Genomic DNA, 14,025 nt, shown 5'->3' on the forward strand with positions numbered 1-14,025 from the left:
GATAGGAGGAATGATACAGCTTTCAAAACAAATCCATAGACTGGTATCACTTGCCCTTTGGTTCTGAGACCTGCTACACTCCTAGAGTGTTGGAAATTCGTTACTTCAATCAATATAATAGTATCACATTTAAAAAAAACCCTCTTGCATTGTTTATCCGTTTGCACAAGTTCCAACATGTTGGCAAGACATTCATGTGGCCTTGATTTTCGAAGGACAAAATGCAATATAATCATAATGGGAGGAAGGGAACCGTGAGTAGCGTGTAGGCATCAGTCAGGAAAATAGTATATTGGACGACCTTACGATGACGTGAGCAGAAGGCGACGATGGTGGCTGGCGGGACAGGGAGGCAGCGGAGAGCCACACAGGCCCGCGTTGGATTGGTACGAGGAGGCGTCGAAGGTGGTGAAAGGGGCCTGCTGAGGGATCTCTCCTGATAAATGGTTGTAGGACACGTTGAAGTTGAGGAGCCCTTGGAGCTGCACGAAAGTGGAAGGGATGCTACCGGTCAGCTGGTTGTGGTCCAAAAATATGAATCGTAGCGAGGTTAGGTTGCCCAGAGAAGCGGGAATGGCGCCCGAGAGCTGGTTGTGGTCCAGAACCAAACTTTCCAGGTAGGCGACGTGGCCGAGCTCCGGTGGGATGGGGCCTGAGAGGGCGTTATTGGAGAGGTCGATCAAGGGAGTGATGTCGTCGGAGACGCCTGGGAGCGCGGAGAGGCGTGCGATCCACCGAGGAAAAGGGCCCGAGAGGCCGCAGCCACTGAGGTGGAGCTCGCCGAGAAAGGGCAGGGTGGCCAGGCCGGACACGCGGTCGGCGCTCGGCCCGATGGGGTTGCCGTCGAGAGAGGCGATCCCCAGTTGCTTGAGGTTGGAGAGGTCTTTGGGCAGGCCCGTGATGAGGTTGTGGTCCAGGTAGAGCTCCAAGAGGCTGGTGAGGTTGGCGGTGAAGGCGTCGGGCACCACGCCCGAGAGGAGGTTGTTGGAAAGGTAGGCGAAGTAGAGGCTCGAGAGCTGCCCAAACGAGGCAGGGATCGGGCCATCGATGGCGTTATCGATGATGTTGACGCGCTGCAGGCTGGCCATCTGGCCTATCGAGCGAGGCAGAGGGCCGGACAGCTTGTTATGGGAGACGTCCAGCTCTTGCAAGGCCGCCAGGCGCCCGAAGGACTCCGGGATGTGGCCGTGGAAGCTGTTCTGGCCCAAGTTCAGGTTTTGGAGCGCCGAGAGGGAGCCCAGGGAAGGGGAGAGGGCTCCGCGCAGGCCCGCATTGGAGAGGTCCAGCCCTGTCACGCGGCCTGTGGCGGCGTCGCACGTGACGCCTCTCCACCCGGAGCAGCAGTTGGCCTTGGACGCCTGTGCCTTCCACGTGTCCAGGTAGCCGGACGGGTCCCCGGTCACGGCCGCCTTGAAGTTCAGCAAGGCCGCCCGGTCTTGGGTTGCGCATATCGCCGCCCCCTCGGCTTGCTGCAATACTAAGGCCGCTGCAGCCCAGTATAGAGACGCCAGTACTATGATCAACACATGATCAATCCTCCTCGGCTCGTGGAGACCTGCGGTCGACATCATGCCGAATTTTATATTATAAGGTTGTACTACCACTGAGAAGGTGCAGAAACTAAGTGATCGCCCCCTGTGCGCGAGCTGCTAGCTAATAATTGACTTCAGCTCGAGTCTCGATCGATAGCTCTGATCGGCAGTGCTATTTTTATTGTATGTGCAAGAATACTGTAAGTCGAGCCCGATAAAGGGACGTGAAAATGGAACTTGATACAATGCAGATAAGGTGGGCAGAAGTTGAGTTGACAAAGATGAGAAATCTTGGCCCTTCCTATCTCGATGAGAGCTTTATCTATATCTACCCAGAGCTACCCACCAGCATCCAGGTCCAAGAAAGAGTGCAGGTCAACGCAACACTCTCCGATTCAAAGCCGATGACTGCTAAGTGGCAACCGGTCAACAGAATTGACAAGTACTAGAAAATAAGTTAAAATTCACACACATGGTAATATAGGAAAACTTAGAGTGAAAACAACAAAATTTCAAGTTAGGCATGCTTATTTGACATAGGATGCATTTGAACTAAGTTAGAAAAGAAGAATGACTTTCCAAATTCAATCCAAAAGGAAAGAACAAGAGGCAAGACAAGAATGTTGTTAGTGGGATCCTCTGGTTTCTTTCTAGTTTGCTCCTTCATAGGAGGTGAAACATGATTATCTTTCCCTAAGGCCATAATACAACAATTACACAATAAATAATAATTTCACATACAAGTGTATGAATAAGTTCATGCAATAATTTCATATATAAGTGTCTGAATAAGTTCATGAAATAATACCTCCCAAAATAATAACAATCATGTGTATCAAAGGCAATCCATTGGTAAATACAAAAAGCACTACATCTACATCACTCTAGCTATTAATTTTCTACTCTCACAAAAAACACGGAACACCTTAATCCCCTACCTATCTACCTTGCATAATCTGACTAGTGTTACATATGTGCATGTGTGTAGTAAGTCATATTACGTAATGAATAGATAATAATAACAAATATTCCCACCATAAATAAACATCTTATTTCCATAGCAATAAATTAAATATCATAATGTTACTTGTAGGTTTAAAAATAAATATCTTCAATTGATTAAAAGAAACAATATGAGTGATTAGCCGCAAGAGCCCATACATTTAGAAGCACTCTCCCTCATTCTGTGAGCTCTCTCTATTTAGCACTTTCTATCTAATTTATATGTGAGCTCTCTCTCTCTCTCTCTCTCTCTCTCTCTCTCTCTCTCTCTCTCTCAAGCACATGACATGAGAGAGAAGTTAAAAAATGGAATTCAAAGACCTAGATCGTACCATGTCCACATTTTTAGTTGACTAGGCAATGTTGAATTAAAAACCTTGGAAGGGGAAAGCATTAGACCTTTTGATGAAAGTTGTATCAAGAAGTACTACTCTCTAAGTCATTCAAAATATGAGCCTATAAATCAAGGATTTGATGTCCCTATTGGAGTTGTTATAATTTCACAGTAGACTTGGTATGACTAATTACAACATGAAATAGTCAAATAATATGCTCATCCAAGATAATCTAGTCATGTGCCTCAAGAAGAAGCATCTGACTTTCATGCTAGGGCCATTACTATTTATAGAAATTGACTCTAAAGATAAACATTCTATATCGCATGCCTACCTTTTGAGTTAAGTTATTACAAAAGGGGGAGGTCAATGTAGATGCTCTCATTGATAAGGGTCCAACTTCCATAATCTTTCCTACTATTGAAAGCAAGTTGGATAATAAAAATTAGTGCTCCTAAACATGAAATTGAATCCTTATAGTGGCACACTATAGGCCTTGCTTTTAAAATTTAGAATAATGGTAAAGTGTTGAAATTAAAAGCTTTTCTGTACTCTTTTATATTCTATGAAACATAGAGGACATGGAAAAAGAGATCCTTTTGGATGTTCATTCAAGTACCAAGTGAGTGCAATGTTGCTATTTTGATAATTGCATATACTTGAGTTTTCCACAAACCCAAGTTCTCTCAATTTTTAGTTTAGGGAACCTTGCAAATGGGAAAAAGTAAGAAATATCACATATTCTACCATTGTCCACAAACCCAAATAGTAAGGGGATAAGGACTTGCTAAAGAGAATCCTTAAGGAAAAGGAAAGAAGACAATAGCTAGTAAGTCCCAACCAACATAGAAAATCCTTAAGGCATAGGAAAAAAGACAATAGCTAGTGACTCCCAACCAACATAGCAAACCAAAAATCTTCTAGTAAGTATAAGTGGAAATCCAATACTAATGTAAAGATAGAAAGTAAGACCAATGCCCAACTTCCAAAAGCTACAAATCGTAAGTGCAAAATGTAAATCAAGCAATAGTGAAACCATGGATGTACGTGGCATTCCTCTCCTAGTGGATGTTAAAGGTTTTATCCTCAAGGCACAAGGACATTATTAAAGAAAATTGTCGATTGTGGTTTCCTAAACTAGTCCAAAGTTCACAATTCACTACAACAAGGACTTGTTCATCATGAATCTAGAGTAGCAACAATCCCCATCTAATGTTAGAAATGTGCAACTTGAATTTGTCATGAAATCCATCATGACTACCAAAACTACCACTTGGGAAGCACAATAGTACTAATTTGACTTGTTATCAATGCTATTCCAACCAACAAAACAAGAGTTTCAATGCTCAAAGATATCACAATTCATTTTGGGGTGAATCCACACTACAAGATATAGGCCTTATACCGATGTTAAAAGCGACGAAAATGTGAATAACAAAATTTTCCCCCATCATCGCAAAAAGCATCATTATTGGCAATGCCATAGAAGAGTCGATATCAACGTCGGTATCAGTGTCGTTACTGGAGTCGGTATCAATGTCGTTATTGCTGTCGGTATCATCGTCAGCTGATACCGACTCCAATAATAACATTGATACCGACGCTCTGCGACGCTAATAATGACACCAATAACGATGCGGGCAGTAAATTTGTGACGCTTATAGGGATAGTAACAAGGAAAAAAAAAATGGTGGCAGGGTTGCAAGTTGCCTTGCCACATATAGCACTGTGTGCTCTATTTGGGCCATACAAAATAGTTTTTGCACTGTGTACAATGCTCCTGTAAACAAAAAAAAAGTATACTGAAATCATAACATTGATACATGAAATAAATACACGATCACATAATGAAAGCGACTGGTATAATCATGACAAGATATCACTACTACATAGAAAATGTCTACACAGATCAAGCGATCAAAAAAGAAAGGTGTGTGTGATACTGTAAACGCCCCGAACAACGTAGTATGCTTAACAATTATGATATTCGCTTGTTTTCAAGATTTAATATAAAAGAGAATGAACACTTAAAGCTAAAAATGAAAATTACTTACAAAATTATAGCCATGAAAATGTAAAAGTAATGGAGACAAGATTGAGGGTTGAAGATGGGCAACCCCCCCCCGAAGGAATGTATTTCTGCTCAACCCAAGTCCCTTAGGGAAGAGCTCAGTTACAATCAACCTGAGAGTGAGAAAAAGGTAATTCTCACTCTCACAAGATCATGCAAAGATGTACAAACACACATGCATTATCTATTATGCAATGATAAGAACTGATTTCTTTACAGTATGAGAGAAGAAAAAGGGGAATTCAGCCTTTCTCCATTGTTGATCAGCAGTACATGGATAGGGCTTGCTTCTTGTAGCTAAAATGGAAGAAAGAGCTCAAGAAGGAGGTGCTGTAATGAATTTACAGGCTTGCTGTCTTGTAAAACAACAGTGATAGAAGAGGGAATATGGAGGAATTTGATAATGGAGAAGTGGGGGATGATGATGAGGATGGATGGGGCCAGTTTTCTGGCTATCTGTGGGTGCTGTACATGAGTTTACAGCAAAGAAAAATGATGATGAATGAAGAAAAACGAGCTCTTATTTATAGGAGAGGGGAGAGCTAGTACAAAAGGGAAAAGTGGAGTAGCACAAGACAAGTGTCCAGCCACATGTCATGAGATGTGACAAGTGGTGGGACACTTGGAAACTTGTGTGACAAGTGTCTTGACACTTGTCTCTTCTCTATGGCCTTCCTTTTTGGGTTGAATACTGTCAAGAATAGAAACAACCAAATTTAGTAAGCACAGTCAGAGTACAGAACTTACTATTTTTAGAATGACATCCCTATTTTTTAGGACTAGCATTTTTAGGCTAATTCGAGGCTCCTAAAATTTAGGGACCTCCTAAAATTTAGGGACCCCCCAATATGGGTATCATATGAAAGCTTTTTCCATGTACATCGCAAAAATGGTATCCGAATCTTCATGTGACTTTCCTATGCAAAGAAATGTGCATTTCAAGCTTTCAGCCCACACATGCACATTATACAAGCATTTCATGATCATGCCATCTTGTTGATTGTAACTGTCTGTTCTGGTGGATCTAGCCCACACTTCAAGGCATCAATCCTTTCTGTGTGCGAGTCTAACCCTGATATGCGTGAGTTCTAGTCACAGGCGCCCAATCGGGTCATATAGGTGGAAGTGTGAACTATCTTTTCTCTAACCCACCGCGTGGGTCCACCATAACCTGTGACCACTCATCAGTGGCCAGCTCCAATGCACTTTTCTTTATATCTAATTAGTGCAAAGGAAATAAATTTAATAAATCATTATATAGACAAATTAATGAAAAAGGATACAAATTATGTTTCTATAGAGTTGTGACAGCCCTCTGGCTTTTATTCAGCTGTCCTCAGCTGAAAAGCTTCTTGATATTGCTGTAGAATATTTGGGTAATCCTTCATGAATTTTTCATCTACCCACTGTGCATCTGTTGTGGGTAGATTCTTGAATTTTAGTAAGAATTTTCGTGTCACAAGGCCACTTCTCGTGGTTCGATCCTTGAGAAACAAAATCTTTTCAAGTTCCAAGAGTTGCTCTGTTTCTTCAACTTCTGGGGGATCTTCAGTAATGGGTTCCTTTGGTTCTGGTCCTATGTAAGGTTTTAGCAAACTTACATGAAAAGCATTGTATATTTTCCAATGAATAGGAAGCTCAAGTCGATAAGAAACTTCATTTATTTTCTCAATCACTTTGAAGGGTCCAAAGTATCTACTGGAGAGCTTTGGAAAAGATGAATTTTGACCAGAACCTTGTTTGAGCCTGCTTTTATCAAACTTTAGCAAGACATATTGACCTTTTTCAAAAGCCAAAGGTCTTCTTCGTTTATCTGCTTGCTTCTTTTGTCGCTCTTGGGCAACTTTGATAGTGGCTCGAACTTGATCCATTGCAGTTTTTAAATCTGAAGCAAACTCATCGGCAGCAAAAATCTTATCTTTAGTGCGAATAATTGGAGGAGGAATCACTTTACCCTGTACTATTTCATTTGGAGCTTTCCCTGTGGATGAGTGCACTGTATTGTTGTAAGCAAACTCCAATAATGGAAGATATTTCTCCCATTGTGACTTATGTTCACTAACATAAGCTTTCAACATATCCAAAAGAGTGAGATTCATCACCTCTGTTTGGCCGTCAGTTTGAGGATGAAAAGCTGAGGAGAACTTTAAAGTGGTTCCCAAATTCTCAAATAAAGCACGCCAAAAGTTACTTGTGAATTTGGAGTCTCTATCTGAAATGATCTCAGAAGGCATACCATGTAATCTGAAGATATGTTGAATGAAAAGTCTTGCAGCTTGTGCGGATTTCAATGTTTTATGACATGGAATAAAATGTGATTGTTTGCTGAATCTATCAATTATGACCCAAATCATATCATGACCTTGAGGTGTTCTTGGAATACCTGAGATAAAATCCATTGTGATAGATTCCCATGGATCTTTGGGCACTGGAAGAGGTTGTAACAATCCTGGAATCTTATGCCTATCATATTTGGATTTTTGGCATACCAGACAAGCCTCAATGAAGTTATGTGTATCTTTTCGTAATGTTGGCCAATAAAAGTAGCGCTCAATTGCACTTAGAGTGGCTGCCCTCCCTCTATGCCCTGCATAAGGGGGTTCATGACTTTCTTTAAGCACCTTTTGTCGAATAGGAAGAGTGACACAAAGGCGATTGTTCATGAGAAGGTAACCGTCTTTGATGGAATAATCTGGATGAGAATCTCCTTGCTGTAAATTTGACCAAATTGCTGCAAAATCAGTATCTTCATCATAAGTATTCTTCATCGTTTGAAAATCTTCATGATGAGCCACTGTAATAGTTGCAATGCGAGGCACTCTAGAAAGTGCATCAGCAACTACATTTTGTTTCCCTGGAGTGTACATAATTTGAAAATGAAACATAGACAAGAAATTTTCCCATCTTGCATGTTTCTCCTGCAAATGCTTTTGAGTCTTGAAATACTTCAAGCTTTGATGATCGGTTTTAATAAGGAATTCATTGCCTAAAAGATAATGTTTCCATATCTTTAAAGCATGAACCACTGCTAAGAGCTCCTTTTCATAAATGTCATACATTTTCTCCACATCATTTAGATGGCGGCTTTCAAAGGCTACGGCATGGCCTTCTTGATTTAGCACTGCACCAATACAATCACCGCAAGCATCTGCTTCCACCACAAATGGTTTTACCAGATCTGGAATGATAAGAACAGGTCCAGAAGTAAGAGCTGCTTTCAGCCTTGTGAAGGCTGCCTTCTCTTTTTCCTTCCATTGGAAAGAGATCTTCTTCTTTGTAAGGTCATGAAGTGGAGAAGCCATATGTGCAAAATGCTTGATGAAGCAGCAGTAATAAGAACATAAGCCAAGAAACGATCGCACCTCATGTACATCACGAAGATGAGGCCATTCTTGGATTATCCTGATCTTTTCAGGATCCATCTGAATCCCTTCAGAAGAGATGACATGCCCAAGGTAATTTATTTTATGCATGAAAAATTCACTCTTTTTACCATTTACCAAGAGTTGATTTTGTTGTAGTAATTGTAGAACAATTTCCAAGTGTTGATGATGCTCCTCTTCATTCTTGCTAAAGACAAAAATATCATCAAAGAAAGTACCGACATATTGTCGATGCTCTCTAAAGATGCGCTCCATCATTCGATTAAAGGTGGCTGGTGCATTGGTTAATCCGAAAGGAACCACCAAGAATTCATAAAGACCGTATGAAGTGCGGAAAGCAGTTTTGTGTACATCTTGTGGTATTACCCTAATTTGATGATAACCACTCTTTAGATCAATGCAGCTGAAAACCTTTGAGCCTCCTAGACGATCCAAAATGTCGTCAATTCTAAGAATAGGAAACCGATTCTTCACAGTGATTTTGTTGAGGGCTCGATAATCAATGCACATCCTGAATGTGCCATCTTTCTTTTGAACAAGAAGAACTGGTGAACAAAATGGTGAGCTACTTGGCCTAATTAGCCCACGGTTGAGTAGGTCTTCGACTTGCTTTCTGATTTCTTCTTGTTGAGGACGGCTCACACGGTATGGTGCTATAGTAGGAGGAGAACTGCCCGGGATAATATCAATATGATGGTCTTCTGGCCTTTCTGGGGGAAGCTGATAAGGAAGATCTTCCAAAAAACTATCTTTATACTTTTCCAAGAGCTGAAGTTGCTCTTGGTTTTCAGCATTCATATTATCTTTTACATCAGTGACATAAAGCAGACAACATTGAACACAATCCTTAATTGCTCTAGAGACTTGCATATGGCTTACCATAGGTATGGTGTCTCCAGAAACTCCAGCTTGGATCTCGTACTTCTTGCCTTTGTTGGTGAGTTCTACCTTCTTTTTCTGAGAGAAGATGGTTGAATCTACTCTATGATTCCAGGGCATGCCAAGAATCACATCGCAACCATCAAGGTCTCCGATACAGAAAGTATCTTCGTCACTGTAGCCTTGAATTTGAAACTTGAGCTTGCCAATGTAGGGTATCACAGTCTTCACTGTGTCACCTTCATCAGCATTTAAAGCTTGGCGAACTTCTGCCGGAGTGTCCATCTCTTCATTCTTTAATCCAAGCTCTTTAGCTAATTGCAAGGAAATGATATTTTCATTTGCCCCAAGATCTATCAAGAATAGTGCTTGCTTACCTTGCAACTGTCCCCAAGCTTTTAATAATTTGCGCGTCTCTGGAGTGTGAATTGTGTTTGCAACTACATCACTGATAGCATTGATTTTCACTGGCGACTTAGGCTTGTTGTCAGAAACCTTGCTTTGTCCCTTGTTTGGACATTGCTTCGCTATGTGGCCTGTTTGTCCACATTTAAAGCACTTCCCTTCTTTCATGAAGCGTTGCTTTTCTTCTTCGGAAAGTTGCTTTGCTTGTGGGTATAGATTGGAGCGAAATTGAGGAGCATTAGGAGGTGCATAGGGCTTCATCTTCTTTTGATTTGATGGCTGCTTTTGCCATTGTTTTTGTCCTTCATTTGGGGCTGAATACTCCTCATCATCAGCTACTCTCTTCTTATCATTCTTTTGGAATGATTTGTTGCCATTGTGCTCCATTTCCCATGTCTCAGCATGGTCAATGAGTTCCCTGAGACTAGAACAATGATAATGATTAAGAGCAGTACGAAGTTTAAAATGCAAACCTCCTTGAAACTTCCTAAGCTTTTCCGAACTGCTAATCTTCTTGAAATGTTGGACCTTCAAAAGTAGCTCCCAAAATCTCTTGGTATAGTCACCAAGTGACTCATTTTTCCTTTGCCAAAGCCGATCCCATTCCATTTTTACATCTCTTTTGAAATGAACAGGAAGAAATTGGCTTTGTATCAGGCGAACAAAGGACCGCCATGATTTTGGGGCAGCATGATCATATTCCAACCCCGTCCACCAAGTATGGGCTAAGTCGGTTAAATGTAAAGCTGCAAACTTAATCTTTTCTTTTTCTTTATACTTGTCACGACCATACAAAATTTGAAATTGACGAATAAACTTCAGAAGAAGATCAGGATTTCGGGAACCATCATACATACTGAACTTGATCTTCTTTTCAAGTTGAGATAGTGACTTAGTCTTCTTCTTCTTCTTATGCCTTCGTCCATGCTCGGATCTTGAGGTTGAAGATGATGAAGTGCTTGATGGGGATGGAGATGGAGACGAGGGTGAAGAATGTCGACGCCTTTGACGATGATGAGGTCTTCCACGAGAAGGGTGTGACTCTTCATTACTAGAAGAGGATCCATCAGAATAGGCGCCAGATGACTTTGAAGAAGAGGATGAGCTTCGACGCGATCTCTTTCTTTGTCTTGAAGTAGAATGGGACTGCCTCTTAGAAGTAGTTGGACTTCTTGATCGGTTCCTTTCATTGGTATGGCTTTGTCTCCTTGAAGTAGAGGGGCTTCTTTCCTTGAATTCTTTGGGATTCTCAACTTTTTCTAGTTTGAGAAGTTGCTCACGAATTTGCTGATTCTCCTCTCTAAGACTTTGAATGGCTTGAAGGATAGCACTCGATTGATCCATTAAGACTAAAGAAAAAAAATGTATATGCTCAAGCACTCAATGCAAGGGCTGAAAACAAACAAACTTATAGTTGTAAGCACTACCAGTGTTGGGGGTGAGGACCGAGCCAAAGCTCTGATACCACTGTAAACGCCCCGAACAACGTAGTATGCTTAACAATTATGATATTCGCTTGTTTTCAAGATTTAATATAAAAGAGAATGAACACTTAAAGCTAAAAATGAAAATTACTCACAAAATTATAGCCATGAAAATGTAAAAGTAATGGAGACAAGATTGAGGGTTGAAGATGGGCAACCCCCCCCCGAAGGAATGTATTTCTGCTCAACCCAAGTCCCTTAGGGAAGAGCTCAGTTACAATCAACCTGAGAGTGAGAAAAAGGTAATTCTCACTCTCACAAGATCATGCAAAGATGTACAAACACACATGCATTATCTATTATGCAATGATAAGAACTGATTTCTTTACAGTATGAGAGAAGAAAAAGGGGAATTCATCCTTTCTCCATCGTTGATCAACAGTACATGGATAGGGCTTGCTTCTTGTAGCTAAAATGGAAGAAAGAGCTCAAGAAGGAGGTGCTGTAATGAATTTACAGGCTTGTTGTCTTGTAAAACAACAGTGATAGAAGAGGGAATATGGAGGAATTTGATAATGGAGAAGTGGGGGATGATGATGGGGATGGATGGGGCCAGTTTCTGGCTATCTGTGGGTGCTGTACATGAGTTTACAGCAAAGAAAAATGATGATGAATGAAGAAAAACGAGCTCTTATTTATAGGAGAGGGGAGAGCTAGTACAAAAGGGGAAAGTGGAGTAGCACAAGACAAGTGTCCAGCCACATGTCATGAGATGTGACAAGTGGTGGGACACTTGGAAACTTGTGTGACAAGTGTCTTGACACTTGTCTCTTCTCTATGGCCTTCCTTTTTGGGTTGAATACTGTCAAGAATAGAAACAACCAAATTTAGTAAGCACAGTCAGAGTACAGAACTTACTATTTTTAGAATGACATCCCTATTTTTTAGGACTAGCATTTTTAGGCTAATTCGAGGCTCCTAAAATTTAGGGACCTCCTAAAATTTAGGGACCCCCCCAATATGGGTATCATATGAAAGCTTTTTCCGTGTACATCGCAAAAATGGTATCCGAATCTTCATGTGACTTTCCTATGCAAAGAAATGTGCATTTCAAGCTTTCAGCCCACACATGCACATTATACAAGCATTTCATGATTATGCCATCTTGTTGATTGTAACTGTCTGTTCTGGTGGATCTAGCCCACACTTCAAGGCATCAATCCTTTCTGTGTGCGAGTCTAACCCTGATATGCGTGAGTTCTAGTCACAGGCGCCCAATCGGGTCATATAGGTGGAAGTGTGAACTATCTTTTCTCTAACCCACCGCGTGGGTCCACCATAACCTGTGACCACTCATCAGTGGCCAGCTCCAATGCACTTTTCTTTATATCTAATTAGTGCAAAGGAAATAAATTTAATAAATCATTATATAGACAAATTAATGAAAAAGGATACAAATTCTGTTTCTATAGAGTTGTGACAGATACAACTATATATATCAATAGGACATGTAACAATCAGCTTCTTTAATTAATCCGTTAAGCACCGATTCCTTCACCTAATCTTATCACGTGACATAGAAAAACAATATCAGACAAGTTCTTTATTAACATATCATCATATTTATCTTTGAATTACAAGGAGTTCGCCCGTAGGCTTGTCCATAAACCGCTCGAAGGCTATCCAGCAATCCGTAGGGATCACTATTCCAAGTTTCTGCCTGTAAACTAGTATGCGGGCCTCGGGATCCAATCCCGAGTCATGTTAGCCTCTTGTGCAGGACCCGGAAGGCGAGGGATTTATGGCCAGAGCCCCCCCTGGCACCCAAGCGTCCTCCTGCTCCAAGTAGTGCTCAACGGAGAGACCTCTCGCGGCGGGTTCGGTCTACGTTCCCGGTGCGGTCAACAACCCCCTTGGTTAGGGTCAGGCAGACAGTCGAGGGTAACTGAAGCTGCCACTCCCTTCAGGCCTTCAATCTTGTTGGATTAGGAATCCTTGTGGATTGCTGGATAGCCTTCGGGCGGATTATGGATAAGCCTACGGGCTGAACTTTATGTATTTCAAAGATAAATATGATAATCTGTTGAAAAGGAACTTGTTTGACATTGCTTTTCTATGTTAAGTGCTATGATTACGTGAAGGAACCAGTGCCTAACGGGCTAATTAAGGAAGCTTATTGATACATGTCCAACTAAATGTGTTAGGTAATTAAATAACTAAAACAACCTGAGGAAAGTGTGGTGGATGTGGCCATGGGTTCGTCCTATGGATGGGTGGTCCCGGTTGGCCGGGAACTTTTCTCAATCATGATGGACAGCAAGAAGATCGTTCAAAGGACACGAACAGCAAGGGCGCTGACCTAGAAGTCTAAGTTATAATAATCCCGATTTACGTTGTTTTAGGATAATGGAATGGGACTATGCCTTATGGCAGAGAGGTCAAGCCTTGCATCTCTCTCATTTTCCATTCTCCTTGAACCAAGTGCAGTGTGAATTCTCTTTGGACCTGGCGTTTTTGCGTAAAGTAGTTCGCTCGGGTTTGACGCTAGTTGTTGTTTAGGAAATCACCAATAGGGAAAACTTGATTCAGGCCGGTCCTAAGTGGGAATGGCTAGAATACTTCCGCTACGTGGCAGACGCGGAAAGTCCTAGATCACAAACCCCGTTACATTCCATAGGAGTGCCGGCGGAGCTTTCTAGATATCCTTTCCGATGGATTGCTAAGCCATGTGTCGTGAAGACAACAGGTGGACACGTTATAGTTGGTATCAGAGCGAACCAACAAAGGATTTATTTTTATGAAATCTTAATAAGATGAAGTGAAGCAAATGTTGTTGTTCCGAACATTTCCTTACTTTCAATGCTGTCTTGCAGAATTATGAAGCATGGAACAGGTTCTCAGTGTTCCCAGTCATGTTTATGACTGCGATGCATTCCCCGGATTATCGACAAAGGGTTGAGATGATGAACATCCTAGAGTGTATCTATAATCCAT

The 14,025-nt window shown here is 41.4% G+C and overlaps 1 protein-coding gene across 1 annotated transcript; it reads right to left on the reverse strand.

The window, feature by feature from the left end:
• Positions 1–244: 244 nt before the first annotated feature.
• On the reverse strand, positions 245–1,809 carry LOC148013371 (uncharacterized). Its single transcript, XM_087668286.1, has one exon. The coding sequence runs from the start codon at positions 1,569–1,571 to the stop codon at positions 303–305; it is 1,269 nt and encodes a 422-aa protein (XP_087524412.1). The 5' UTR covers positions 1,572–1,809; the 3' UTR covers positions 245–302.
• Between the last annotated feature and the right edge of the window lie 12,216 nt (positions 1,810–14,025).

The sequence above is a fragment of the Lygodium microphyllum genome, chromosome 26, assembly GCF_053477565.2.
Source record: "Lygodium microphyllum isolate KBCC chromosome 26, Lygodium_microphyllum_v1.1.10, whole genome shotgun sequence".
NCBI lineage: Eukaryota > Viridiplantae > Streptophyta > Polypodiopsida > Schizaeales > Lygodiaceae > Lygodium > Lygodium microphyllum.

Bases quoted from the DNA above. Each gene is read 5' to 3' on its own strand.
- LOC148013371 (XM_087668286.1), bottom strand. From the start codon at position 1,571: ATGATGTCGACCGCAGGTCTCCACGAGCCGAGGAGGATTGATCATGTG.